General features: G+C 55.3%; 1 protein-coding gene across 1 annotated transcript in view; it reads right to left on the reverse strand.

Moving 5' to 3' along the window:
- Nucleotides 1–3,336: 3,336 nt before the first annotated feature.
- Nucleotides 3,337–24,876, reverse strand: part of LOC113985228 (Krueppel-like factor 5) — a 28,959-nt gene continuing 7,419 nt past the window's right edge. Inside the window, exons 2-5 of the mRNA XM_027715856.2 lie at nt 18,121–18,168; nt 13,102–14,005; nt 9,998–10,057; nt 3,337–4,798 (exon numbers count right to left, since the gene is read on the reverse strand). Of these exons, the coding sequence (XP_027571657.2) occupies nt 4,620–4,798; nt 9,998–10,057; nt 13,102–14,005; nt 18,121–18,168 (1,191 nt within the window). The 3' untranslated portion in view covers nt 3,337–4,619. The remainder of the gene's footprint in view (nt 4,799–9,997; nt 10,058–13,101; nt 14,006–18,120; nt 18,169–24,876) is intronic.

Below are 24,876 nucleotides of genomic sequence, written 5' to 3' on the forward strand. Positions count from 1 at the left end.
AACTGTGTTGGCCTTGGCAGAGCTGAGGGAACAGTTGGACTTGGTGCTCTTGGAAGGCTCTTCCAACCCAAACGATCCCGTGGTTCGATGTAACACAACTCGCCCGGGCATCGGAACAACGTTTGAGCTGAAGGGACTTAATCAGTCAGGGAAAGAGGATTTTCTTCACCAAAAAATGAAGCTGAAACACAAGACCTTTGGGAAGCTTTAGGGAATTGTTGGTTTGAACATGATCCTGCAAGTGTAGCCGGGCTGGGAGGTGACTGTGACAAAGGAGATGCTGGAGAAGGCAGGTGGGATCCTGCCAGGAACGGCTTAGAAAGAGCTGTTTGGTTCAGCCTGTGGAGTTACAAGGGCAGGGGGGGCTGGGGGGTCTGGGGGGTGTTGGGTGTGTCCATGCTAAAGGCATGAGCTCATCAGCCCTCTCAGAGCTGTTTGCATATGGACAAATGTGTTTATACACACACAACAGTTCACTCAGAGGGATTTCGGAGCCCAACCCAGCACTTCCTCATGTTCCCCTGGCTTATCTCTCCTCCCCCTGCCTAGCTCTGCTCTGACTCCCTCTGACCCCCAAGGTCTGTGGGTGTCCTTTCTCCCCTCACACAACGAAAAAGTGGGAGCACTTAGTGAAGGTGAAGAGCATTAAAAATAAATATTGTTTATAATATTGCAACATCAACCTGGGACAGGGCTGCAGGCTCTCGCCATGCACAGATCCTTCCTTGCCCAGAGACCCACTTTCCCAATTAAAAAAACCTTTTTTCCCCATTTTCTTAAGCTTGTAAAAGCAGAGGGTAAAGGCAAAAAAAAAAAAAAAAAAAAAAAGGCATTTTTAACAGGAGGGAACAGAAGGCAGACAACGTCTCCACGTGATAAAATTTTATTACAAAATATGAGATGGATTAATAGTCACAGGGGAGTTTGGCAGGGGAGAAGGAGTTCTGTAACAAACACAGCATCACCAGCGAAATAAATCTTCCACCCAAGTTCTCCAGGGCCCCAATTTCTTTCACATTGTGTTCATCTTGCACAGGAAAGGATCACCCTGAATCCACAGCCCCACGAAGCCACACCGCGCTTTTTTTGCCTATTTACAGCGATTTTCTCCCCGTTATCATACAGAGACCAGGCCCCACCTCCTGGCCTTCCATCAGCTCCTTGGAAAGCTTTTCCTAAGTCCCTGTCACCCCAGTGTCCCCTGGGATTGGGGATGGAGGCTGGGATCACCACAAGGTTCCATCAGCATCGCTCCCCGTCTCCCCGTCCTGCTCCCCAGAAACAGCCACGAAAATGCCATGAAATGCCATAAAATGCCATGAAAGGCAAACCTAAAGCTGTCCACTTCTGTACATATAAAAATAGAGAAATAAAAGCCAAGGCTTGTTGTGGTTTTCCTCTTTTTTTAAAAAAAGAAAACACCCCAAGTGTTGCCTTTGCATAGCCAAGCATTTGCATGGCAGCACTTTGCATACAGAGCAGTGGGGCTGGGCTGGGCTGGGGTGTTAAGACACTTCTTCCTCTGCCCCTCCCCATCAAATTTAAAAAAAAAATATATATTTATATATATATATATACACAGAGAGAGGACAAGGAGGTGCATTTTTTTTCTTTAGTGAAAATAAAAAAAAAAGATATTATCAGGAAAATTATTTAAAATTTCAAGCTGCCTGTTGGTTGGTCTGGCTTTGGAGTGGTTTTTAGCCAACTGGTTTTGGGCCCCCCTCAGAATCACAGCAGAGCTTTCCTTCTCCAAAAAGCAGAGGGGGGCAAAGGGACCCCTCTGAGAGGGCCAGGGGTGGGGGTGACCCCCCGACAGCGGGGGGACCCCGTGCCTTGTGCTTTAGCTCAGGCCTTGAGGAGGTTCAACCACAAAAGGTGCACCAAAAAGCCATCTTGGAGCGTGGAGGTTGGGATTGCAACCATGGGAGCTCCTGGGGGGCGTGGGGACACAGGTTCCCTGTGCCAGGGCTCATCCATGGAGGGGCTGAGCTGTGCCAGTGGAGGGAGTGGAGCTCAGCAGGTCCCAGCATGGCCATGGGGGGTCCCCACCAACCTCACCAAGCCAACCTGAGCTTCCTGGAGACACCCTGAGCCTCCTGGAGACACCCTGAGCCTCCTGGAGACACGGGTGGGGGACTGGCTGAGGCATCTCCACACTGTGCTGAAATTCCTTTGGGATGAGCTTGTCCGGGCCGCTCCACCACTGCTCTCCAAGAGGCTTTTCCATCATCAGAGACCTTCCCTGGGGCTCTCCAGATCCACCTCCCAGGCACAAGGCAAGAGGTAAAACTGTCCCCTGTGGTTCTACCTTCGCCGGGAGGGGGTGGCACCGCAGGTCCAACCTCCCAGGTGAGCTCAGGTCACAGGAAGGAGCCCAGGTCGTGGGGGTGGCATTGGCAAGGTCCTGCCCTGTGCCCCAGAGAGGAGCCAGAGCCCACAGGCAACAAGGGACATGGCCAACGAGCCCCTTGGCCCCACGGCCAGCCAATCCTCATGGAGCTGCCACGACAAGCAACGGAAGAGTTGGAAAAGGGATTGGAAAAAGCACTTGGAGGTCCATCCACGTGGTCAGCTGGGTATGAGCCAGGCCCTCCGACCTTCACTTGAGCTCGGTGTCAAGAGGTTGCTGATGTCAGACCCTCCAGCCCTGGTGCTGAGGGCTGGAAAGCCCTTCCCATGCACCATTGGAAAAGCCACCTAAGCCACCTCCAGCAATTCCATGGCCTGACATTCCCACCCTGCCTGAGAGCCAAAGAGCCACCCCAAGGGCTCACGGCAGCGCTGGGCCATCAGCCGTGGGCACATCACCCACCCCAAAGCCTACACCACACCACGGACCCCCCAGATCCTCCCTGCCCTCCTCTCCTGCCACAGGTGCCCCTCGGCTTTATTTATCCAAGGAAAAGCACGAGCAGGACCCCAAGGATGGGCTGTGGCTCCCATGCAGTTTGACACCAGCAGAGAGGAGTGGCCTCCACATTCCCACCACTCAAAGATGCCCCAGTTCAGCGTGGCCTCTCATCCCACACTGCAGACACACATCAGGCCACGGGGCACCGAAATTTGTTCGAGGAGAAATAAAAGAGGAGGAGGGTGTGAGGAAAATCAATATTCAGTTGGACACACCAGGCCCATTATTTGTTCTTGATTTATTTATGACCCACACAGCTGCTGTTGGAACTGGCAGGGCCTGGCTCTTGTCCTGCCCAAATTTAACCCCTGGTAGGCTTTGGAGAGCGGGTGATGTGCCCCACGTGTCGTGGCACCCCACAGCAAGGGGGGAAGGTGCTCACGGAGCCCGAGGTCATGAACTTGTGAGGTAGGTAAATGTGATTACAATCTGAACAGGAGGATTTATTGGAATTTGTTTCAAAGATGCTTTTTTTCTATTTTTTTTCCCCTCATCTGAAGGTGATGAAATGGCAACAGCACAGACCTGGTGTGATCGGCGACCACAGAGTCCTTGTGTGCGTCTTCTGGAGAAAGGCACCACCGGTGTCTTCTGGGAAACCAGACCTTCATCAGTGGCTTTTTGGGTGGCTTCAAACCCATGCCGGTCCTCCCAGAGACACCTGAAGTCAAAATTCATCTTGGAAGCAGAAATGCTAAGGACACAACCGAAAAACCTCGCCAGGCAGGGCAGGTGTTTGCTGAGCTGAGCTGCTGCCAGGAAACCACAGCTGGGCTCAACAGGACACAGGTGGGGCTTCTGTCACCTGCTTTTGTGCTGTCCCTTGCTTGAAGGCACGTCAGGTGAGTATGTCATAGGTCTTCTCCTCTTATGCCCCCACAGAGACTGGGATTGTCAACTCAAACAGCCCTGGGCATGTGCTCCTGTTCTCACACAACAGAGGTGCCACCTTCATGGTCACACCATGGGGCAAAGTGTCACATCCATGGCCATGCCAAGGGGCAAGGTGTCACACCATGGGGCAAAGTGTCACATCCATGGCCATGCCAAGGGGCAAGGTGTCCCATCCACGGTCACTTCATGGGACAAGGTGCCACATCCATGGTCACACCATGAGACAAGGGGGTCACACCATGGGACAAGGTGTCCCATCCACGGTCACTTCATGGGACAAGGTGCCACATCCATGGTCACACCATGGGGCGAGGTGTCACATCCATGGTCACACCATGGCAGAAGGTGTCACATCCATGGCCATGCCATGGGGCAGTCCAAGAGGGTCCAAGCTGCTGACCCGTCACATCCCTCCTGGGCCTCACCAAAGGCACCACCCTGGAAGGGGTAAAAAAACCATCCCCAAGAACTTGAGGCAGGAAGGACAGTTGCTCCTGAGTGACAAATAAATAGCAGGTTTGCCGGAAGAAAGCCCTTTGGAATCCAAGGTCTGTCAGCCCAGTGGCACCGGGAGCCTCGTCAGGAGATCAGTCTGTAATTAGAACTCATTGTAAACGAGCCAGTTGGGGTTTTAATTTCTTTTAAAACCAGAAAGAGTCGGGGACAGGCCTGGCAGGGGGTTCACCCGCCATCCCTGCCCTGCCAGTTGATCACAGCGTGGGTTTGTTCCTATGTACAGCACGAGGGGAGGCCCCTCGGAGGAGGAAAGAGTTCCAGCTGCTCTTGGAGAAGTGTGGGAAGGAGGCAACTCCTAGTTCTGGTGCCTCTTCATGTGCAGGGCCAGGTGGTCGGAGCGGGAGAAGCAGCGGCCGCAGGCGAGGCACTTGAAGGGCTTGGCCCCCGTGTGCTTCCGATAGTGCCGGGTGAGCTCGTCGGAGCGGGCGAAGCGCCAGTCACAGCCCTCCCAGGTGCACTTGTAGGGCTTCTCACCTGCGGGGGACAGCCACAGGTCACGGGCACAGCCTCCCAGAAACCCACCCCGTCCCCTGGGAGACGCCCAACTTCCTCAGGAGGACCAACGAGGGCACCCTGGCACTGCCAGGGCTCGCCCGGAGTCACCGCGGGCATCGTGGACTGCTGAGCTGCAGCAGCCACGTCTTGCCCCTCTTCACCCTGCTCCCACTTTGCTTTTCAGGCTTGTTTTCATGTCCCACTTTGCTTTCTAGGCTTGTTTTCTAGGGCTGCCCGTGTTCCTGTTGCATTTTGGAGCGTTTCTGGCTTAAAAAAAAAAACCAAATTTCTGAGTTTGTTGGGTTTTTTAAATAAAAAGTCAGCAGTTCCTAAGAAAGGTGTCGCTGCTCATACAGGTGGGAGGGATTTTCCTGTTGGATTTTGGAGCATTTCTGGCTTTAAAAAAAAACTTTTGAGTTTGTTGGGATTTTTTTTTTCAAATGAAAAGTCAGGAATTCCTAAGGAAGGTGGTGCTGCTTATATAGGTGGGGAGGATTTTCCTGTCAGATTTTGGAACGTTTCTGGCTTAAAAAAAAAAAAAACAACTTCTGAGTTTGTTGGGTTTTTTAAATAAAAAGTCAAGAGTTCCTAAGAAAGGTGTTGCTGCTCATACAGGCAGGAGGGATTTTCCTGTTGGATTTTGGAGCATTTCTGGCTTAAAAAAACCCCAAACTTTGGAGTTTGTTGTTGGTTTGGGTTTTTTTTTAAATGAAAAGTCAGGAATTCCTAAGGAAGGTGTCGCTGCTCATACAGGTGGGGGGGATTTTCCTGTTGGATTTTGGAGCATTTCTGGCTTTAAAAAAAACTTTTGAGTTTGTTGGGATTTTTTTTTTTCAAATGAAAAGTCAGGAATTCCTAAGGAAGGTGGTGCTGCCCATACAGGTGGTGGGGAGCATGAGAAGGAAGACAGGAATTACAGCACTGACCTTTTTTTGAGACCACCACCCAGGGATGGTGGCTGTCCCATGCCTGGAATTGTTCAAAGACAGGTCTTGGAGCAACCTGGCCTAGTGGAAGGTGTCCCTAAAGTCCTAGCTGACCTCCAAAGACCCCTCCCAACCCACACCACTCCTTGGTTCCATGATCTGAGAATGTTGCCCAGCTGCTTCTGGCAACTTGAGGGCTCCTGTCTCACCAAAACGGAGATCAGAAGAGTGTCCCATCCACTGCCAACGTTTGCTGGCACCAAAATGGGTGAGGAATTAAAATTTTTCCTTTTCCCCCGGGGAACACTCCGTCTTCCTCTCCCAAACGCCCGTTTACAGGTGACATGAGGTGTGGGGGGTGACCTTGGCTGGCCACCAGGTGCCCACCAAGCTGCTCCAGTGCTCAGCAGCAGGGGGAGGGAGAAAATAAGCTAGAAAAAAACCCTTTGTGGGTCAAGATAAATGGAGTTTGATGCGGGGGAGGCTGAGCTCCCCCGCAGCTCCCTCAGAAGTTCTCCTTGTGCTCCATTCCCTTCCCTGGACACGCTCCAGCCCCTCAGTGTCTCTCTGCCTCGAAGTTCACCCGGGGAGCAGCTCTGTACACAACACATTGTGTTTTCCTCGGGGTGATGTAATGCCTCTGCCCTCCTCCCTCCCTCCCTCCCTCCCTCACACACCTATTTTCCCCAACTGAAACCCATTAAATCACGCAACTCCTCGGCCAGCTGGGAACTGGGCTGGAAAAGCCAGTGGCCGCTTCCAACCGCCTGCGTGCCCGGGTTGTGGAGCTTGAACCCTGGCTGCAGCCCTCTCCACGCAAGGGTGTGGCGCTCTCAAATATTAGCCCTCGCTCTTAACAGCCTGAACAAGCAGGCAGAGTTCAGGGAATGTGCTGACTTTCCCGACCTCAAATATTTACCGTCGCAGCGGCCAATTGCCGCGCGCGGCGTCGCGGCCCAGCGCACGTACGCCCGCGCCCGGCGTGCACAGGCATGTGTGCCCCGCTCTCACACGCTCCCCACGCAGCGGCTCTGCCTTCCCCGCAGCCCCTGGGCCTGGCACAGCCGGGGGATCGTGCCGTGGATCGGGTCGGAAGGCACCTCACAGCTCGTCCCGTGTCCCGCGGGCAGGGGCACCTTCCGCTGGATGAGGCGCCTTCCAAACCGGCTTTGGGCACTTCCAGGGCTGGGCAAGGGGCAGGAGCACCTTCCACTAGACCACAGTGGAAGCTCCAGGCTCCTTCCAAGCTGGCCTGGAGCACCTCCAGGGCTGGGAAAGAGGCAGGAGCACCTTCCAATAGACAGGACACCTTCCAAACCAGCCTGGAGCACTGCCAGGGCTGGGGAAGGAGCAGGAGCACCTTCCACTACACCACAGTGCTCCAGGCTCCTTTCAAGCTGGCCTTGAACACTTCCAGGGGTGAAGAAGGGTCAGGGGCACCTTCCACTAGACCAGGCTGGCCTTGAGCACTTCCAGGGCTGGGGAAGCGGCAGGGACACCTTCCACTAGACCAGGCTCATTCCAAACCGATCTTGAGCACTTCCAGGGCTGGGGAAGGGGCACGGGCACCTTCCAAGCCAGTCTTGAACACTTCCAGGGCTGGGGAAGGGGCACGGGCACCTTCCAAGCCAGTCTTGAACACTTCCAGGGCTGGGGAAGGGGCACGGGCACCTTCCAAGCCAGTCTGGAACACTTCCAGGGGTGAAGAAGGGTCAGGGGCACCTTCCACTAGACCAGGCTCATTCCAAGCTGGCCTTGAGCACTTCCAGGGGTAATAAAGGGGCAGGGGCACCTTCCGCTAGGCCACATTGCTCCAGGCTCATTCCAAGCTGGCCTTGAGAACTTCCAGGGGAGGGGAAGCCACGTTTGGGCAGGAAAGTGAAAACACTGGGCCACAGCAAGATCTCCAGGGCCTTGCCCGCAGCCGTGAAACCTGGAGGAGACAGGTTGCCAGGACCACATCCTGCTCCTCAAAAAACCCCTGGAGGCTGCACCACGGGGAGGAGGGAGGTGTATTTTTTATGGCTCAGGGAAATACAGGTTCTGCAGAGGGCTTACCAGCAGTTGGCCGGGTGTTTTATGGGATCTGGGGGTGCCTCAGCGTGCCAAGACAAAGGCGGGATTCGCCCACCCAGTGCAGCCCAGACATTGTCCCCAGCAGGTCACCTGGCTGGGTCAGCCACACCGAGGCCCTTCGGTTGTAAACAATACCAGGTTGATCTCCAGGATGGAAACCATTGTCCCAGGAGCTGGCTCCATCTCCCAGGACAGCACGGCAGGGCAGGCTCAAACAAAGGGCCCGAACGGGCATTCCCGGCCCCGGGGGAGGCGGGGGAGCAGCCACGGGTTAGATATTTAATCTCACAATGGCTCCCAGGAAATGAATGGTGTCTCCAGGAGAGGGACACGGCCCAGCCCACAGCAAAACCACAAGGAAAGATCTCAGAGATCAGGTACTTCTCAGCCCAGGCAGGGAATGGGGAGGAAGGACATGATTAACCCTTCAGGGGATGGAGCTGAGGTGGCATCGGGCAGGAGTTGGGATGGGTCCTGCCATTGCAGCTCCAGTGAGGTGAAAGCCTCAAAAGCAAAACATGAGGCTTAAAATATTGGATGCAGAAACCCCGAGCCTGCCTGTGTCTGGCCCTGGATTGGATTCCCTTCTTTTTACTCGCTCCACACCACCAAAAGTTCTCTTCACTACTCAGATCACACCCTCCCTCACCTCTATGCCCTTCCCTCTTTGAGTAAGTGAAGTGGAAGGAGGCAAACACACGAGGCTTTCCAACCCAGTTACTGGGAAACCTGGAAAAACCACCACATTTGATTGGATTTAAAAGCCACCCAGGTTTTCCTGGACACCTCTTTATACTGCCTGACTCAGGTGGGTCATGGAGCTCTGAAGTGAAGGGGGAAAGAGAGTTTTCATTTTAAAGCAGAGCCCTGTGACAAAGGCCTGTCACCACCCAGCTTTGGGAGCAGGGACAACATCCTTCCTGTTCCTTTCTGTGCTGGTCTCCAGCCCACTCCTACCCAGATCCTGCCAAAAAAATATTGTACCTCACACACACAAAGAAAAATTCTTTGCTGGAGTGTTCAAGGGGCTGATAAGGGGAGAAGGGAAGGGAGCCAAGAGCAGGAAGCGATTCCCAGCCACGGGATGGGGTTTGGTCGTTGTTCATAAAAAAAGAAAAGTGAACTCTGGGCCAGCTTAATTGCTTTCAGTAAAGATCAGCCCTTCTATAAAAGAGATTTATGAGGGCACTGATGGTTCCTGGACTACCAGGGGATCTGATAAAGTTTCAGGTATAATAAATGCCTTAATGAGGGGACCTGGGCTTGAATGCACAAGTGGCACCGAGGGGAGCTGGCTGTGGTGGGAGCTGCTCTGGGCTGGGCACTCTGTTTGCACCAGCGAGGGCACCCCTGCCCTGGGAAGGAGGGCACAGCCCTTCTGTGCATGGATTTGGAGCCCTTCTGGAGGTGGGTTGGGAGTGATGCACCACTGGCAGCTGCTGAGGGGACACGAGTGGTCAGTGTAAACAGGGAGACACGAGGGGTCCCCTCCCTTCCTTGGGAGTCACAGGGGTGCTGACAAAAAAGAGACAGCCCTTGTCTCCTCAGAGGTCCTGTGCAGGCAACACAGGCCTTCACACAATCCTTCTGTGGGAGAAGCAGGATCAGATCTGGGGAGGATCTGGCAGATCTCAAAGGAAGAGCTCAGAGTGACAGAGGATCCCAGAATCCCAGACTGGGTTGGGTTGGAAGGGACCTTAAAGCTCATCCAGTCCCACCCCCTGCCATGGGCAGGGACACCTTCCACTAGTCCAAGCTGCTCCAAGCCCTGTCCAACCTGGCCTTGGGCACTTCCAGGGATGGGGCAGCCACAGCTTCTCAGGGAAACCTGTGCCAGGGCCTCCCCACCCTCTTCCCAACATCCCATCTAACCTTGCCTTCTTTTTGGGGGGTTTAGGAGGCATCTCTTCCAAACCATTGACTCGAGAGCCTCCCAGAGTTCTCCTAAATTCCAGACCATCCCAGCAGAAGGCAAGCAAGCACCCACAGCAGTGTGTGTCCTATAAAATCCACTATAAACCAGCACAACCCCTGGAGTTTTCTCAGCATTAACAGCAGCAGACCTGCCTGTGCTCCTTATCCTGACCAGATGAAACAGCTCAGTGACATTCTCAGCACCATTAACAGGACAGGGAAGGAGCACAGGCAGCATTTCCTGGTGCTGTGCTGCTCTTACCTGTGTGAGTCCTCTGATGTGCCTTCAGGTGGGAGCTCTTGGTATAAACTTTGGAGCAACCTGCAAGAACAGGAAAAAAACCCCACAATTTCCTCATGAGAAAGGGGCCCTTGCTCAAACAGTCTCTGATATTTGAGGTGAGGGACAGAGCTGGGTAATGCAAATAAGCCTGGCTGTACTACTTGGGTTCAGCAGGAACTAAAGAGCATTTGTTCTCCCAGACAGACAGGCCTTTACATCATCTTTGGACACAATCCTGACACCCCTGGCCATTGTGCTGGGAATTAGGGGGGGAAGAATCAGGCACAAACATTCAAACCTCCCCTTCCTCCACCAGATCTTCCAGGCAGGATAAAAACACTCAATTCACCCCCATTAGCTGCTGGCTTTGTGCTGCCCTTTGTCTCTCTGGATTCCAGACATAACTGATATCACTTTGCAAGGCTGGAGGGAAGGTGTATTTTGTAACAGTCCCAGCCCCAGCAGACGTGGTAAAAATGTCCCAGGCAGCAGGAAACATCAGGTACAGTGTGGAGCCACTACTTGCCTTCCAGGATCCAGAATAAAGCCAGTGGGAAGTGTTTGCAGAAGCTCTGCAAGGACAGTTTAGTCAAAGAAAGGGTCTGACCGAAACACTGTGATCCGGGCAGAAGTTTCAACAGCAGGTGTGTCAAAACGAGTCCTCAGTTCCTCTTTTCAGTCAGAGAGGGCTCAGGAGAGCCCCTCCTGCTGCCTTCCTGGCCCTGCTGCTTTGTGTTTTGACAAGCAGACTAAAATATGAATTTGAATTTTTATGACCTGCATAATGGTCCCATTTTCCATTCCAGCGTTTCCACCCAGCCTAAAGAAGCCTCTTGCCCCAGCTCAGCCCTTGGTCCCATCCTGCTCAGGTGGTGGGAGACCTTATCCCTCCTGGCTGGGGGGGGACAAGGGTTGGTGACCCACTTCAGTTCTGCTGCTGGTGCTCTGAAGCCTCACACTTGGAAGAGAAATCGTGGAATCACAGACTGGTTTGGATTGGAAAGGACCTTAAAGCCCATCCTGTCCCATCCCCTGCCATGGGCAGGGACACCTTCCACTAGCCCAGATTGTTCCAACCTGGCCTTGGATATTTCCAGGGATGGGGCAGCCACAGCTTCTCTGGGCAACCTGTGCCAGGGCCTCCCCACCCTCCCAGCCCAGAATTCCTCCCCAGCATTCCATCTAACTCCGGCAGTTTGAAGCCATTCCCCCTGTCGTGTCCCTCCAGGCCTTTGTCCAAATCCCTCTCCAAGTCTCTTGGGGCCCCTTTAGGGCCTAGAAGGTGCTGGATGGGGCTTTGCAAATACATCTCCCCCATTCCTGCAGTTCCAGGTGTGAATTCTCCCCGTGTCCCTTCCCTGCCTCACACAGCCCATGGCAGTGAGAGCTGCTGCCCCTGCCAGAAGTCCTGACTGGTCTCACCTCCAGCTGAACCTCAGAGTGAAGGCTGAGCCAGAGCCCAGCTCTGTCTCTGCACGTACACACCCCTCAGACACCCAGTGTTTGTTCAGCACAGGTTGCTGAGGGGTTTTTTTGCACCACAGACCAAAATCCTGCTGAAAACAGGTGAGTTTTGCCTTGGTACTTCATCTTACAGGAGGAGACTCTTCCTCAGAGCAGCGAGACAAGAGCAAGGAGTCTGTCCCAGAGCAGTGCTCCACTTACAGCCTTCAGGTGGAAGGTAAAAAGCAGCACATGCTGTCAACCCCAAGAACATGGGGGCAGCTGCTGGCTCAGAAAATCCCTGCTCTGCAGGTTGCCAGAGGGTGGGAAGGGGTAAGATCCTGGAGACAGGACCTGGACTAGGCAAAGCCTCTGAGCTGCCTTGCTCCAGACGCTCCTACACCACAGAAAGAGCACATAAATCTCCCAGGAGGCAGGTAGGAAATGACTCTCCTCGGTTCAAACACCCCCTTGGGAAAACTGTTTGCTAATCCACTACTGGTCAGCAGCTGGAGATCAGCCCAGGAAGTGGGAGGTGTGTGTCCCTGCCCTGGGAGTGGGGATTTTCAAGCCCTCACTCTGCTCTCAGCTGGGATCTCTCACTTGGGATTTGCTTCCCTCCTGTGTGTCACGGAATCCCAGAACTGTTTGTGGCAGGAGGGACCTTCCACCCCCTGCCATAGGCAGGGACACCTGGTTGCTCCAGCCTGGCCTTGAATACTTCCAGGGATGGGGAATGAAGGAAGGAATGAGTGAATGTGAGTTTGCAGCTGTGGGTCCAGGGAACTCGGCAAGGTCTCCACCTGCCAAGGCACCACAGATGTCCATCATTAGATGGACACCTCACGGAGTGGGAAGGCACAGGGAACACCTTCAGCTCTGGGCTGGACAAGTTTCATACAATGAGGGTGAGGAGGCTCTGGCACAGGTTGCCCAGAGAAGCCGTGGCTGCCCCATCCCTGGAAGTGTCCAAGGCCAGGTTGGAGCAACCTGGGATAGTGAAAGTGTCCCTGCCCATGGCAGGGGTGGAACTGAGTGATCTTTAAGGTCCTTCCAATCCAAACCATTCCATGATTCCACTGAAATGCCCTTTCACACCACCGTGATGCAGGACACGAAGCCATGGAAGGACATGACATGAAGACCCTCAACTTCATTGCCTGTTTGGAAGAATTGGGGCTACAGAGAGAGACCATCAAGGCTGCTTGTGGAAATTACTTCCTGGTTTTCCACCCTCTATGAGAGAGCAGGAAAGGAAGAGTCAGTGAGAAAGGCAGCGTGCTTTCACCTGCAGAGGTGATTCCACGTGGGGTTATTCAAGACCAGAGCAAAACAGGCAGCTGAGGAGCAGCTTTCCAGGAGCATCCCTGTGCTTTGCAGGACCTCTCTGCCCCTCAGAGCCGGGCTTGCTTTTGCCAGAGCATGAAGGGGAGAGGGAAAGGGAGACAACAGGCACCAGACAGTGCAGGTGGGATCAACCTCTTCTATTCCCTCCCACTTCCCCAGGGCTCTCCGCTGGACTCCACAGCTCCCTCCATCACGCAGATAAGAGGATTTGAGATTAAAAAAGAGGCCCAAGGCAGCCCCCAACCATCCTCAGGGTGCCAAGAGACCCCCCCGAAGCCAAGCCCTGCACACACCTGGGTAGTCACAGTGGTGGATCCTCCTCTTCTCCAGCTCAGGGTTGTTGCGTCGGTTGTACTTGGGGGGCTGCATGACAATGTGCCCCTGGGAGAGGGTCCCGACGCCATTGGGGACCGGGGGCACCTGGGATGACTGGACCAGTTTCAGTCCAAAAGTGGCCTCGTAGGACGGCGGGGGGGAGATGGTGTTGATGAGCTCGGGCTGGTTCTCTGGGCTGCCCGGCTGCGAGTTGGGGGGCGAGGGGGGCAGGGTGACCCCCGGGGCAGGGTAGAACTGCCCGGAGATGTTGAAGCTGCCCTGTCCCTGGGACACGTGTGGGTACTGCTTCAGCGGCCCCGCCGGCGGGACGGGCCTGTGGCCCACGCTGGCCATGGTGCTGCCCGTGGCCATGGTGACCCCCCCGAGGCAGCTGACGGCCGTGGTGGTGCTGCCCGAGGACGTCAGGGCGGGGACGTCGGCGCTGCCGCCGCCCAGGGGCAGCTGGTAGAGCTGGGACGGCTGGGGGGGGGCAGACAAGGGGACCTCCGAGGGCATCTCCTGCTTGATGAAGATGTTGTTGACCGCCACCGACTGGGGCATGCTGAACACGCTGGTGAAGTCGGGCAGGGTCTGCGTGGGGCCGGGCGCCGACGAGCAGGGCTGGGCGAAGCCGGTGCCGGGCTCGGTTTTGATCTGTGGGAAGGGTGCCATGGGTTTGGGGGGCCGGTAGAGCCCCGTGCGCAGGTGGGTCGTGTCCGGCAGGATGACGTTGATGTTGACGCTGTAGGGGGTGGAGCTGGGCTTCTCCGTGGAGAAGAACTCGTCCACCACCGAGGCGCTCTCCCGACGGTACTTCTTGTCCGGCAGCATCGGGATGGGGGGCACCTCGCTGGAAAGGTACTTGTCCATCTCAGAGCGTGCCTGGGGCGAAAAAACACGGACAGGAGAACTTGGGAAGAGGAACCTGGGAAGAGGAACTTGGGAAGAGAGGTCCCCTCTGGTTGTGGGGGCAATGCCCAACAGGGATTTGAGCCAGCAGGAAAGGGGGAGAGCGTCAGGAATGGCCCAGGAGCCACAGGCTGAGCTGATTTAGCTCAGTCTCTGACTCAGCCAGACGCCCCAGCAGTGAATCACTGTCCTCTGCCCCACTTCCCTCCTCCATACCTCCACTGGTAACACAGAGGATGCAGTTAGGGGAGGAATACAGCCTGATAAAGGGGAGACAAGCTTTGGGCACAAAGCCTGGGGCACACAAAGGAGAGACTGACACTAGGAATGGGAGGAAAGCAGAAGCTCTGCTCCAGCCATGCTCTCACACCTTGGGCATGTTGGATTTGCAGTGCACCTTGGACATGCTGGCTCTGGTCTCCTTCAAACTCAGCAGCCTGAGATGGGTTTTATTCTGGGGCAGTGTCTTTAATTACCTGAGAAATTCTAGGACAGCATCTTTAATTAATTGAGAATAATTTGGGCCTAGAAATCTAAGTGTTGTTGTTCAGTGCACTCTGAGCCTAAGATGGAAACCTCCAGGCACACTCTTACTGCCTCACCTTGGCAGAGTGACTCAGCCCTCACTTCACCTTTGGCTTAGTCCTGGTTTTACAGAGCTGTTTTTACAAGCCTGGGTCCTCCAAGCTAACAGGACTTCTGGCTCAGACAAGCAGGTTCCTTCCCCTCCTGGTTCCTGTCTGCTGTGGCATCCCACTGGATCCAGGCCCAATAAGTCAGCAACCTGATGGAGCAATCCTCTAGGAAATTCATCCCCTGGCGTTGGATGACTCAAGTTCTGCTCTCTGTGGTTACAGATACCAGCTCTAATGCTCTTCTGCAAAGCTCCAGCCTTTAATTATGTGGTTATCCATGTGTCAAGCTCCTTGCAAAGCCCTCGGAGACTCATTCATATGTAGAGGAGCTGGCAGAGCCGCCAGGTTTCCCTGGCAGAGCCCTCAGTGCACTCCAGGAGCACGAGCTGATCTCAGCCCACGCCCTGCCCAGGGTTGTACAGCCCTGAACTATGTCACCAGAGTGCCAGGGGCCAAAGTCAGCCCTGCTGCAACTCCACTGCTCATAACAAAGCTGGAGGGGGGCCAAGAGACTTCCTTGTCCTTTCCAGCAAAACGTATCACCTGGGATCCAGCTCATTCCAAGGGCCTTTGCCCCTCCGGGAGCACAACTGGCGGCGCTTGGCTGAGCTGGCACCTCCCCAGGCACAGGGACGGGCACAAATACAGCCTCTGCTCCACTGATACAGCCTCTTCTCCAGAAATACAGCCTCTGCTCCACAAATACAGCCTCTGCTCCACTGATACAGCCTCTTCTCCAGAAATACAGCCTCTTCTCCAGAAATACAGCCTCTTCTCCAGAAATACACCCTCCTCTCCACAAATACAGCCTCTGCTCCACTAATACAGCCTCTGCTCCACAAATACAGCCTCTGCTCCACAAATACAGCCTCTGCTCCACTAATACAGCCTCTTCTCCAGAAATACAGCCTCTTCTCCACAAATACAGCCTCTGCTCCACTAATACAGCCTCTTCTCCAGAAATACAGCCTCTGCTCCACAAATACAGCCTCTGCTCCACTAATACAGCCTCTTCTCCAGAAATACAGCCTCTTCTCCAGAAATACAGCCTCTTCTCCAGAAATACAGCCTCTTCTCCACAAATACAGCCTCTTCTCCACAAATACAGCCTCTTCTCCACAAATACACCTCCTCTCCACAAATACAGCCTCCTGTCCAGAAATACACCTCCTCTCCACAAATACAGCCTCTTCTCCAGGGACAGGAGCTCAGGGAAGCCAGGCTGGGAAGGGCTACACTGCCCCAGAACAGAGTACACCAGACTGGGACTGGGGTGTGTGCCCACTGCACTGGGAATCCTATGGAATCATGGAATCCTTATGGTGGAAAAGACCTCTAAGATCATCAAGTCCAACCATAACATGTCCATGCTTATCAGGCCCTGAAAAGTCCCTTGTTAAAGGAAGCTCAAACAACCCCCTCACGTGCTCCAGAGGGAACTCTCACTCAGGAGGAACCTAAAGCCACTCACAGAGTCATGGAATATCCTGAGATGCAAGGGATCCACCATGATCATCCAGTCCAACTCCTGGCCCTGCACAGACACCCCAACAATCCCCCCTGTCCCTCAGAGCGTTGTCCAAACCCTCATGGAGCTCTGGCAGCCTTGGGGCTGTGCCCACTGCCCTGGGGAGCCTGGGCAGTGCCCAACCAGCCTCTGGGGGAAGAACCTTTCCCTGAGATCCAACCCAACCCTGCCCTGGCACAGCTCCAGCCGTTCCTGGGTCCTGTCACCAGAGATCAGCCCCTGCCTTCCCTTTATTCCCAAAGGCATCAGTGGGAGGCAGGGAAGGGACTCCGAGACCCTTCACCTCCCTCCTCCCAGAGGGCTCCAAAGCCCTGATTTCCTCCCAGTGTCCAGCCTGGGTTCCTGCCCTAGGGAGAACCACTCCAAAGCTGTGGAGTTGAGCCCTGGGTGCTCCTGGCACCCAGACTGGCACGGGTTCCCTCGGGAGCCAGCTCCAGGCAGTCGCAGTGGCTCCGGATGCCACACATACCTGAGCAGTGAAGGGCCCCGCTGGCCACTCCAGCAGGGAAGGTGCTGGATGCCTTTTACTTCCACACTTCTCTTATCTCTGGCATTTCACTTTCTCACCTCCAGTTCCCAAGGGAAGGTCTCCTCCCCACTCCTCCAGTGGGGCAGGTGACCAGGCAGGCGGATAAAGGTGGAAAGGTGTGGATTTTAGAGGTCCTTCCCAAACTAACTGGTTCCATGGAGGGCCCTAATTTCAGATGCCAGAGGTGCATCCTCAGCTGGAGACCCCCTGCCCTCTGCCTGCCCCCCCCTTCGGTGTCACCCAACATCCCTTTCTCCCACAACCCCCCTACCTGCAGAGCACAGTCTTCTCCCTATTTTTCCACTAAAACCCAATTCCCTTTCTTTCCTTCAGGCTTCCCAGGAGGGTGTTGAGGGGCAGCAGTGGGGTGTCACCACATGGGAGGACACCAGTGGGGACTGCCTGTGGCTGCAGCCCCCCTGCTGTGTGTGTGTGTGCAGGACCTGGACAACAATGGAATTGTCCCATGGGATGCTCCACTGTGTCCCCAGGAGCCCCAGAGTTCCAGCATCCTTCCAACAGGGAGAAACGGGCACTTCTTGTTTGTGGCCCAGAAACACGTGGTAACCACAGACCCCCTGGCACTGCTCAGCAAGGGGGTGGCACTTCAGACCCCAAAGCACTTCCCAAGCAGAGCTCCATCCAAAACCAGGAACAGCTGAGGGAGCTGGGGAGGCTCAGCCTGGAGAAAAGGAGGCTCAGGGGGGACCTTCTGGCTCTGCAACCCCCTGACAGGAGGGGGGAGCCAGGGGGGGGTTGGGCTCTGCTCCCAAGGAACAAGGGACAGGAGGAGAGGGAACGGCCTCCAGCTGTGCCAGGGTGAGCTTAGATTGGATATTAGGAAAAAATTCCTTCATGGAAAGGGCTGTCCAGCCCTGGCACAGCTGCCCAGGGGAAGGGTGGAGTCCCCATCCATCCCTGGAAGGATTTAACAGCCCTGTGGATGTGGCACCTGGGGACATGGGTCAGTGGTGGCCTTGGCACTGCTGGACCTGATGGTCTTGGAGAGCTTCTCCAAATTAAACAATTCCATGAGTCCGTGAAGTCCTCGGCCCAGGGTGGGCACAGCAGGGGTGACCCAGTGCAGACATGCCTGTGTGGGATTCCCCTGAATTCAGGTGCCTCAGGCTGTCACTCAGGGCTCCTGTCACAGCCCCTGGGATCCAGTTCAGGGATTAACTGGAGCCATGAAGGACACACAGGTGCCTGGGGACTGGCAGAGTTGGAGGACGTGCCCTGCCTGGTGGTGGGGGCAGAAGGAGGGAGTGGAGGTGCCACCTTGTCCTCACAGTGGATCTGGGTGGGTGGGGGGATGTCCCAGCTCCAGGGGATGTCAGTGGTCCCTCACCAAGGGGAGCAGGAGGATGCAGGGGGAGGAATGAGGGAAGTGACTCACCTCCAGAATGAGTGGTGGCATCCGCTGGTCCATCCTCATGGGGTGCAGCTGTGGGACACAGCACGGGGTTAGTGGGGTGTCCACCCCTGCAGGCCCCCCCAGACACCCCTGGCCATGGAGGGCATTGCCCCCCACAGCCCCCACAGCCCCCTCAGCCTGCCCACCCTGTGCCCGCCGTCTCCTCCCACTCCACACCCCATGCAAGCAGCTGATGGTTGCCCACCACAGGTTGATGGTTGCCCACCATGGGTTGGGACTTGCCCAAGGAGGAACAGTGAAGCCTCTTTGGCTTCTCACAGGGAAAGCAAAGCCAGCTGAGAAGCACAGAGCTCTGCAGAGGAGACTTTGAGGCACACAGAGCAATGACCTTCGGAGACATCCAGCCCAGTGAAACCAGTCTGTCCTCCCAGTTCCCTGCTGGGCAGGCAGGAACATTCCTGCTGTGTGCTGGGAATGGGCTGGAAGCCCCTGGAGCAGACAGCAAGGGCTGAGCCCCAACACTCACTCCCCAAGCCATGCAGGAGGGTTTTTTGGTGCAGAGCAGGGGCTGTGATGAACCCCAACACTCCCCAGGGTGGGCACCCCCTACGAGGGGCTGGGACAGCAGCAGTGGGACAGCTCCATGAACTCAACCCAGCCCCTGCAAGGTGATGTTCTCACATCACACCGCTGCCAGGCTCCCACACACAGAGGACTTGAGGGAATCCCACCTCCCCAGGGACCTTCTCTGCCATTTGCCCTCAGCTGGCCCGTTCCTGTGCTTCTTTCCAAGGTGGAAAGACTTTGCCAGGATTTACATCTGCTTTAGCATTCCCTGTATGCCAACAGTAAACGTTGTGCATACACAGCCTCTCCTCTCCTGCCTCAGTTCCCCCCAGATTTTCACAGAGGGCCAAGGACTCTTCCCAAATCCCTCCCCCAGACCCAGATCCTTTCCCCAAGGTCAGTGCTCCAAACAGGCCACAGTCCTCCGGCACCAAGTAGGGGGGAAGAGTTTTATCCAAATCCCAAACCAGTATTTATCAGCCTTCTGAGGGTTCTGCCTGTGTCCCATTCTCCCTCCACGTCCTTCTCCTGCTCACTTCCAGTGTGTCCATCTTCTCCACAACCCCTTGGTTCCATCTGCTCTCCCATTCCTCCAGTCCAGCAGGTGGTAAAGCTCCTCTCCCCTCCCGGTTTGGGGCCACTCACACATCATCAGGCTGGTCATGAGACCAGCAAGGGCTCGAAACCAGCACAGCCTTCCCTCTGTCCCACAGAAAACCAGCAAAACCAACTCAGTGGACTCATTTTTGAGGTGTCCACATTCTGGGAGCTGCATCCAAATGGAGGATGTTCCTTGCAGAGCCACAACAGACTCCAGAGCCCCATGGCATTGAGAGGAGAGATGCCAGGCTGGGAATGCTGAGAACTGCCACCCCTGGAGAGCTGCTGGGCTCCATGTGCCCATGGAAGCACGAGGAGATGCTTAAACATGAACTCTCCTGAGGTTTGGGCTTGAAAGCTGTGTCCCATCACCCCCATCAGCTGGAAGAACCAGCTTCAGAAGCACCTGCATCCTTCAGCCAAGCTCCTTCACAGGGAATCCTGAGCCTGCAGCAGCTGGATCCTCCTGCTGGGGTCAACCTCACCAGGAGACCACCAAACCCTCTGCTCTGGCAGCTGTCTGCAGTCCAGCCTGGCCTTGGAGAGTGCAGACACAGAGGAAGGACTGAGAGCAAAGGGGCAGGGAGCCTCATGGACACAGGGGTTCTGCATCCTCACCCAGATCCATGGACACTGGGGCTCTGCATCCTCACCCAGATCCATGGACATGGGCTCTGCATCCTCACCCAGATCCATGGACACAGGGGCTCTGCATCCTCACCCAGATCCATGGACACTGGGGCTCTGCATCCTCACCCAGATCCATGGACATGGGCTCTGCAGCCTCCTTTTCCATCCCAAGCAGGTCCTGGCTGCATCCCTGCCTGGGACAGCTCCAGCCTCTTTGGGGGGCTCACACAAAACAGGAATGACCTGGACTGATCAGCCCATCCTTTCCTCCCTATCCTCCAGCCACGGGCAGGGAATGAACATTTCCTTACTTTTTTATGAAGGACTGAACTTATCACACCCCCAGGGCACTCAGTTCATCAGCAGGGCACAAGATGCCCACCATGACTCGATGGGGAAAGCCCTCAGGGCCTTCCAGATGAAGAACCAGATGAAGTTGACCCAGATGGGATCACCTTCCTATAGCAGGGACACCTTCCACTGTCCCAGGTTGCTCCAATCAGGCCTTGGACACTCCCAGGGATGGGGCAGCCACAGCTTCTCTGGGCAACCTGTGCCAGGGCCTGCCCACCTTCACAGCCAAAAATCCCTTCCCAATATCCCATCTAACCCTACTGTCTTTCATTTGAAGTCACCCTTGGTGTGGCCAGGAAGGCAAAGCCAACAGGAACAGTCTTTCACACAGTCAAAGCACTGAGCTCTGGGCACATTTTCCCCTCAAACATCAGAGTCTCTGTTTTTGACCCCAAAGGAGCATCTCTTCAACTTGCCACAGAAAAGAAAACCGAAATAAAACCGAGAAGAAAACACAAACAAGCACTTTGTCCACCCCAGTAAGGCCACTGGACACCAGTTTGTGTGACTGGAGCAGCAGGACCGTGTCACGCTCAGCACTGGCACGTCCCAACCTGGCCACCAAAATTCCCAGGAGGGCAAGATTACCTTGGGAGCAGCTCTGGGAGGGCTGTGTGGTGTGGAACCCCCCAGCCCTGCAGGCCAGTCACTCACTGAAGATGCAATGACACCCCAGCTCCCCAGAGTGGATTCTCCCGTGGCTCACGGGTGTGGACACAAACCTTCCCTCTCTGCCAGTTTCCATAAATCCTGCAGGAACCTGGAGACCTGCAAGCCCTGGAGCCCTCTCTCCCTCCTTCAGGTGTTGTCAAAGCCAGGTGAGGTGTTATCAGGACACGGATCGATACAAGCAGAGTCCAAGACAAACATTTCTGGGGAGGACTGAGATAAAACCCCGCTGAAGCCAAGGGTGGGGATTAACCAGGAGCATGGTTAGCACAGCGGGGCTGCCGAGGGGGGACTGTCTGTCCCGTGATTAAACGCTTTCTAATCTGCAGTTGATAAATAACAAACCGTCAGAGAAACATCAGGCGTTGTCAGCACAGCAGAGAACAAGGCGAGAAATCAATGTTTGCTAAACAGGCAACGAGCTTGTAAAGCTGCCACAGGGAGGGGCTGGGGGGGGGGAGAGGCCTCAGGGGGGACTCTCAGCCTCGAGCCCAGGGCTCATTCCTGCCTGGCCAAAGCCCCCATCCCATTTTCCAGACAGGAGACCCCTTCCCAGCTGGGTTCCCAGCCACCCCCCAGCAGTGGTGCTGTGCTGGTCACTGGTGCAAAGAGCTTTGGGGACAGAGGTGCCAGCAAAATGTCCCTGCAGGGCAGCCAACGGCACAACCCTGTGTCCAGCTCTGGGGAACAACAGAAGGATGTGGAGCTGCTGGAGCAAATCCAGAGGAGGCCCCGGAGATGCTCCAGGGCTGGAGCCCCTCTGCTGTGGAGCCAGGCTGGGAGAGCTGGGGGGGTTCACCTGGAGGAGAGAAGGCTCCAGGGAGAGCTGAGAGCCCCTTGCAGGGTCTAAAGGGGCTCCAGGAGAGTTGGAGAGGGACTGGGGACAAGGGATGGAGGGACAGCACAAGGGGGAATTGCTTTAAATTGGAGTAGGACAGGTTTAAGTTGCATATTGGGAAGGAATTCTTCCCTGTGAGGGTGGGGAGGCCCTGGCACAGGTTGCCCAGAGAAGCTGTGGCTGCTCCATCCCTGGAAGTGTCCAGGGGCAGGTTGGAGCAACCTGGGACAGTGGAAGGTGTCTCTGCCCATTGCAGGGGGTGGGACTGGACGGGCTTTAATATCCCTTCCAACCCAACCCATTCCAGGATTCCATGACATGGGGGTTCAAGGGATGGGGGAATGGCAGGATTCTCCATCCAGAGGCAAAGGGGGGCCCTCCTCGGGCCCAGGCACAGACAGTTGTGCCCGTTGTGCCAGCCCTGGGATTACCCAGCACAGCCTTTCTCATACGTGCACCTGCATGAAACTCCAGCCTCCAAGGGAATCAGCAAACAATGGGCAGGATAATCATCAATCAACCCCCCTGGCAAGTACCTGGCAGTGCCCCTTTACAGGCTCACATTATAAATAGACCGTATTTATATACAGATTTGGTTCAATATCAGCATTTATTGTCTCCTAGTTAAATATTGACCTGTGTAAATATTTGTTTCTCTGATCATTTGGGTTTGATACCGACCTCGATCGACGTTCTTTTTTCTGTTTGTTCCTCAGGTCTTCTGGAACTCTCTGTAAAACGGGATTAGCAAAGAAAGCCCCGGGACTCTTCCTTTCAAGCACCCACCGTTTGGCTGCTGGAAACAACAGAGCTGAGCCACACTCCTGGGGGAGGTGGCTGGGCTGGGGAAGGGCCCAGATGGGCTCCTCTGCTCACTCTGTCTCACAAGGCTTTGAAGAAACTCCAGGATTAGGTGCTGCCCTCAAAGAATCACAGAATTCTTTGGGTTGGAGAAGACCTCTCTAAGGTCACAGAGTCCAACCATTGGATGTCCCAGTCCAACCGTTTCTCTGTTTCCCGCAGCAATTCCCTGCCAGGCCATGGATAAGCAGAGTGAGCCCCCCACACTGCCCAGGCCTGGGGGTCCCAAACCATCATCCCACCCAGCTTGTTGTAAAGATGCTGTAAAATCCCACCAGGAGCAGGGGGAGAGGGGGACAACCGAAATCCTTTGGGAGGGAGGGGGGCTGGGGAGCAGAATTCATCCCCTGCACACAGAGGGGGTCACAGCTGGCCCCCAGGGGTGTTGGGGGTGTCTCTGTCACACACAGTGGGCAAAATTCACCTGTTTTGGCCCCTGGAAAGTGGGGATTGACATGGAAATCTCTGTGCAAGCTCTCCCTGGAGCCCATGGAGAAGCCTCCCACAGGTGGTCCACCCCACCACCTTCCCACCTACGAGAGCAGCTGCTGGAGGAGGACAAAGATCCCCCTCTTTCCAGGTTTTTACCTCATGGATGGCCCAGGAGCAGAGCCACGCAGCTCCACAGGGTTATTCCAGTGCTCCTTCATTTGTGTTTGAACTACCCAAGGTGATTATCACCTCTGAGGAACCAGGAATTTGCCTGAGGCCAAGAGTCACCATCCAGGCAGATGTGGGCAGCTGGGAGGCTGCCTGGCCTCTGGCAGCACCATTCCCAGCAGACTTGCTGACTCTGTTTGCTATTCCTTCCCTCCAACAGCTGATAAAGGCTCCCTCAGAGGCAATCTCCCTGGGTTAGTTATCAGGGGAATCATTCCACCGCAGCCAGGGATCCCAAAGGCCAAGGAAACCAGGAAAAACACCCTCAGCCAACGCCAAGGTCAAGTGCCTGGAAGAGGAGCAGTCGAAGAGAGCAAGGAGAAACCTTTCCAGAAATAAAGCCATAAATGGACTGAAAAATAACCAAACTGAGCCTGGAGCCAGTGCTGGCCCAGCCACAGCTTCTCCAGACCTTATGGAGCAGCACCTTATGGAGCAGGTCTAGGTGAGGGGTCCAGGTTGGCATTAGAGCAGCTCCACACTGGTTTCCCCTTTTGCAGAACTCCAAAGTGCCACCTCAGCACCAAATGGAGCCCAAAGGCAGGTGGGACACAGGGACAGTGTGTCCCCTCCCTGGCGTGAGGGCTGTGCTCAAGGTGTGGCAGGGGGGGCCAAGGGGAACCAAGGGAGCTGTACCTTCACACACAGCCTTCAGGAGATTCTGATCCCGTGATTTCTGAGCTGCCAAACCCACCTAAGCCAGCTGGAGGTTTTCCATCAGGCCAAGGAGGCCCCCAGTGCTGGAGGCTGAGCTGGGCTGACTCTTGGTGTGAGCTGCTACAGCCATTTGGATGGTTTTTTTGGAAAGATGAAATGATTTAATACTGTTTCCACTCCTGCAAGGTCAGGAAGTTTGGAGCTACTTCAGCCCCAGCCAAAACATGCCATGTAAACTCAAGTGTTTCTGAGTTTACATGTGCGTAAATCAACGCTGAATTTGGACACCAACCAGGAGCAGGTGCCACCATTTCTCCTTCTGGATCCAGCCCCCACCCCAGCACACCTTCTCCCTGACTCTGGGAAGATGGAAGCACTTGGATGTCATCACCAGGATGACCTGGACAAATTTATCCCCCTGTTTCCAGCCGTTTCCTGGCCACAGGACACTGGGCTTGTCCTTGAACCTTCCAGCTCCCCCTGGTTACACATCCCTGCAAGTCCTGAGCAGAGCATGATGTGGGAGAGCTCCCAGGGAGCTTCCCCAGTTGGCTTATGGTGGGATTCAGCCCACCCCACCCAAGCCATGGTGAAGCTCTCACTCATCACCTCACCCCTGATCCAAGGCAGCACATTCCCAGGGCTGACAAAGGCAGGGTGAGTCACCCACTGCTTGCTGGGGCTTGTGGAGCCCTCCTGGCATTGAGCACATCCAAAATCAGCCAGAGAGCCTGTTCTTCCCAGGGAAATGCAGCAGGCACCCCGTGCCAGGCCAGGTTTCACGTGCAGACAGCAAATCCCCCCCCCGGCCCTGCACTTCCTCCCCAAACCACTCGGCAAAACAAAGCAAACCAACCCCGAGGCAGGTGGGAACGTCGTGTGGGAACGAGCAGGTCTTTGGGCCAGCCCTTCTCTGAGGTTTGCCCAGCTCAGGGCCAAGG

This window comes from Pipra filicauda, unplaced genomic scaffold, assembly GCF_003945595.2.
Source record: "Pipra filicauda isolate LSUMZ 115617 unplaced genomic scaffold, ASM394559v2 scaffold532_size348037_pilon, whole genome shotgun sequence".
Classification (NCBI taxonomy): Eukaryota; Metazoa; Chordata; class Aves; order Passeriformes; family Pipridae; genus Pipra; species Pipra filicauda.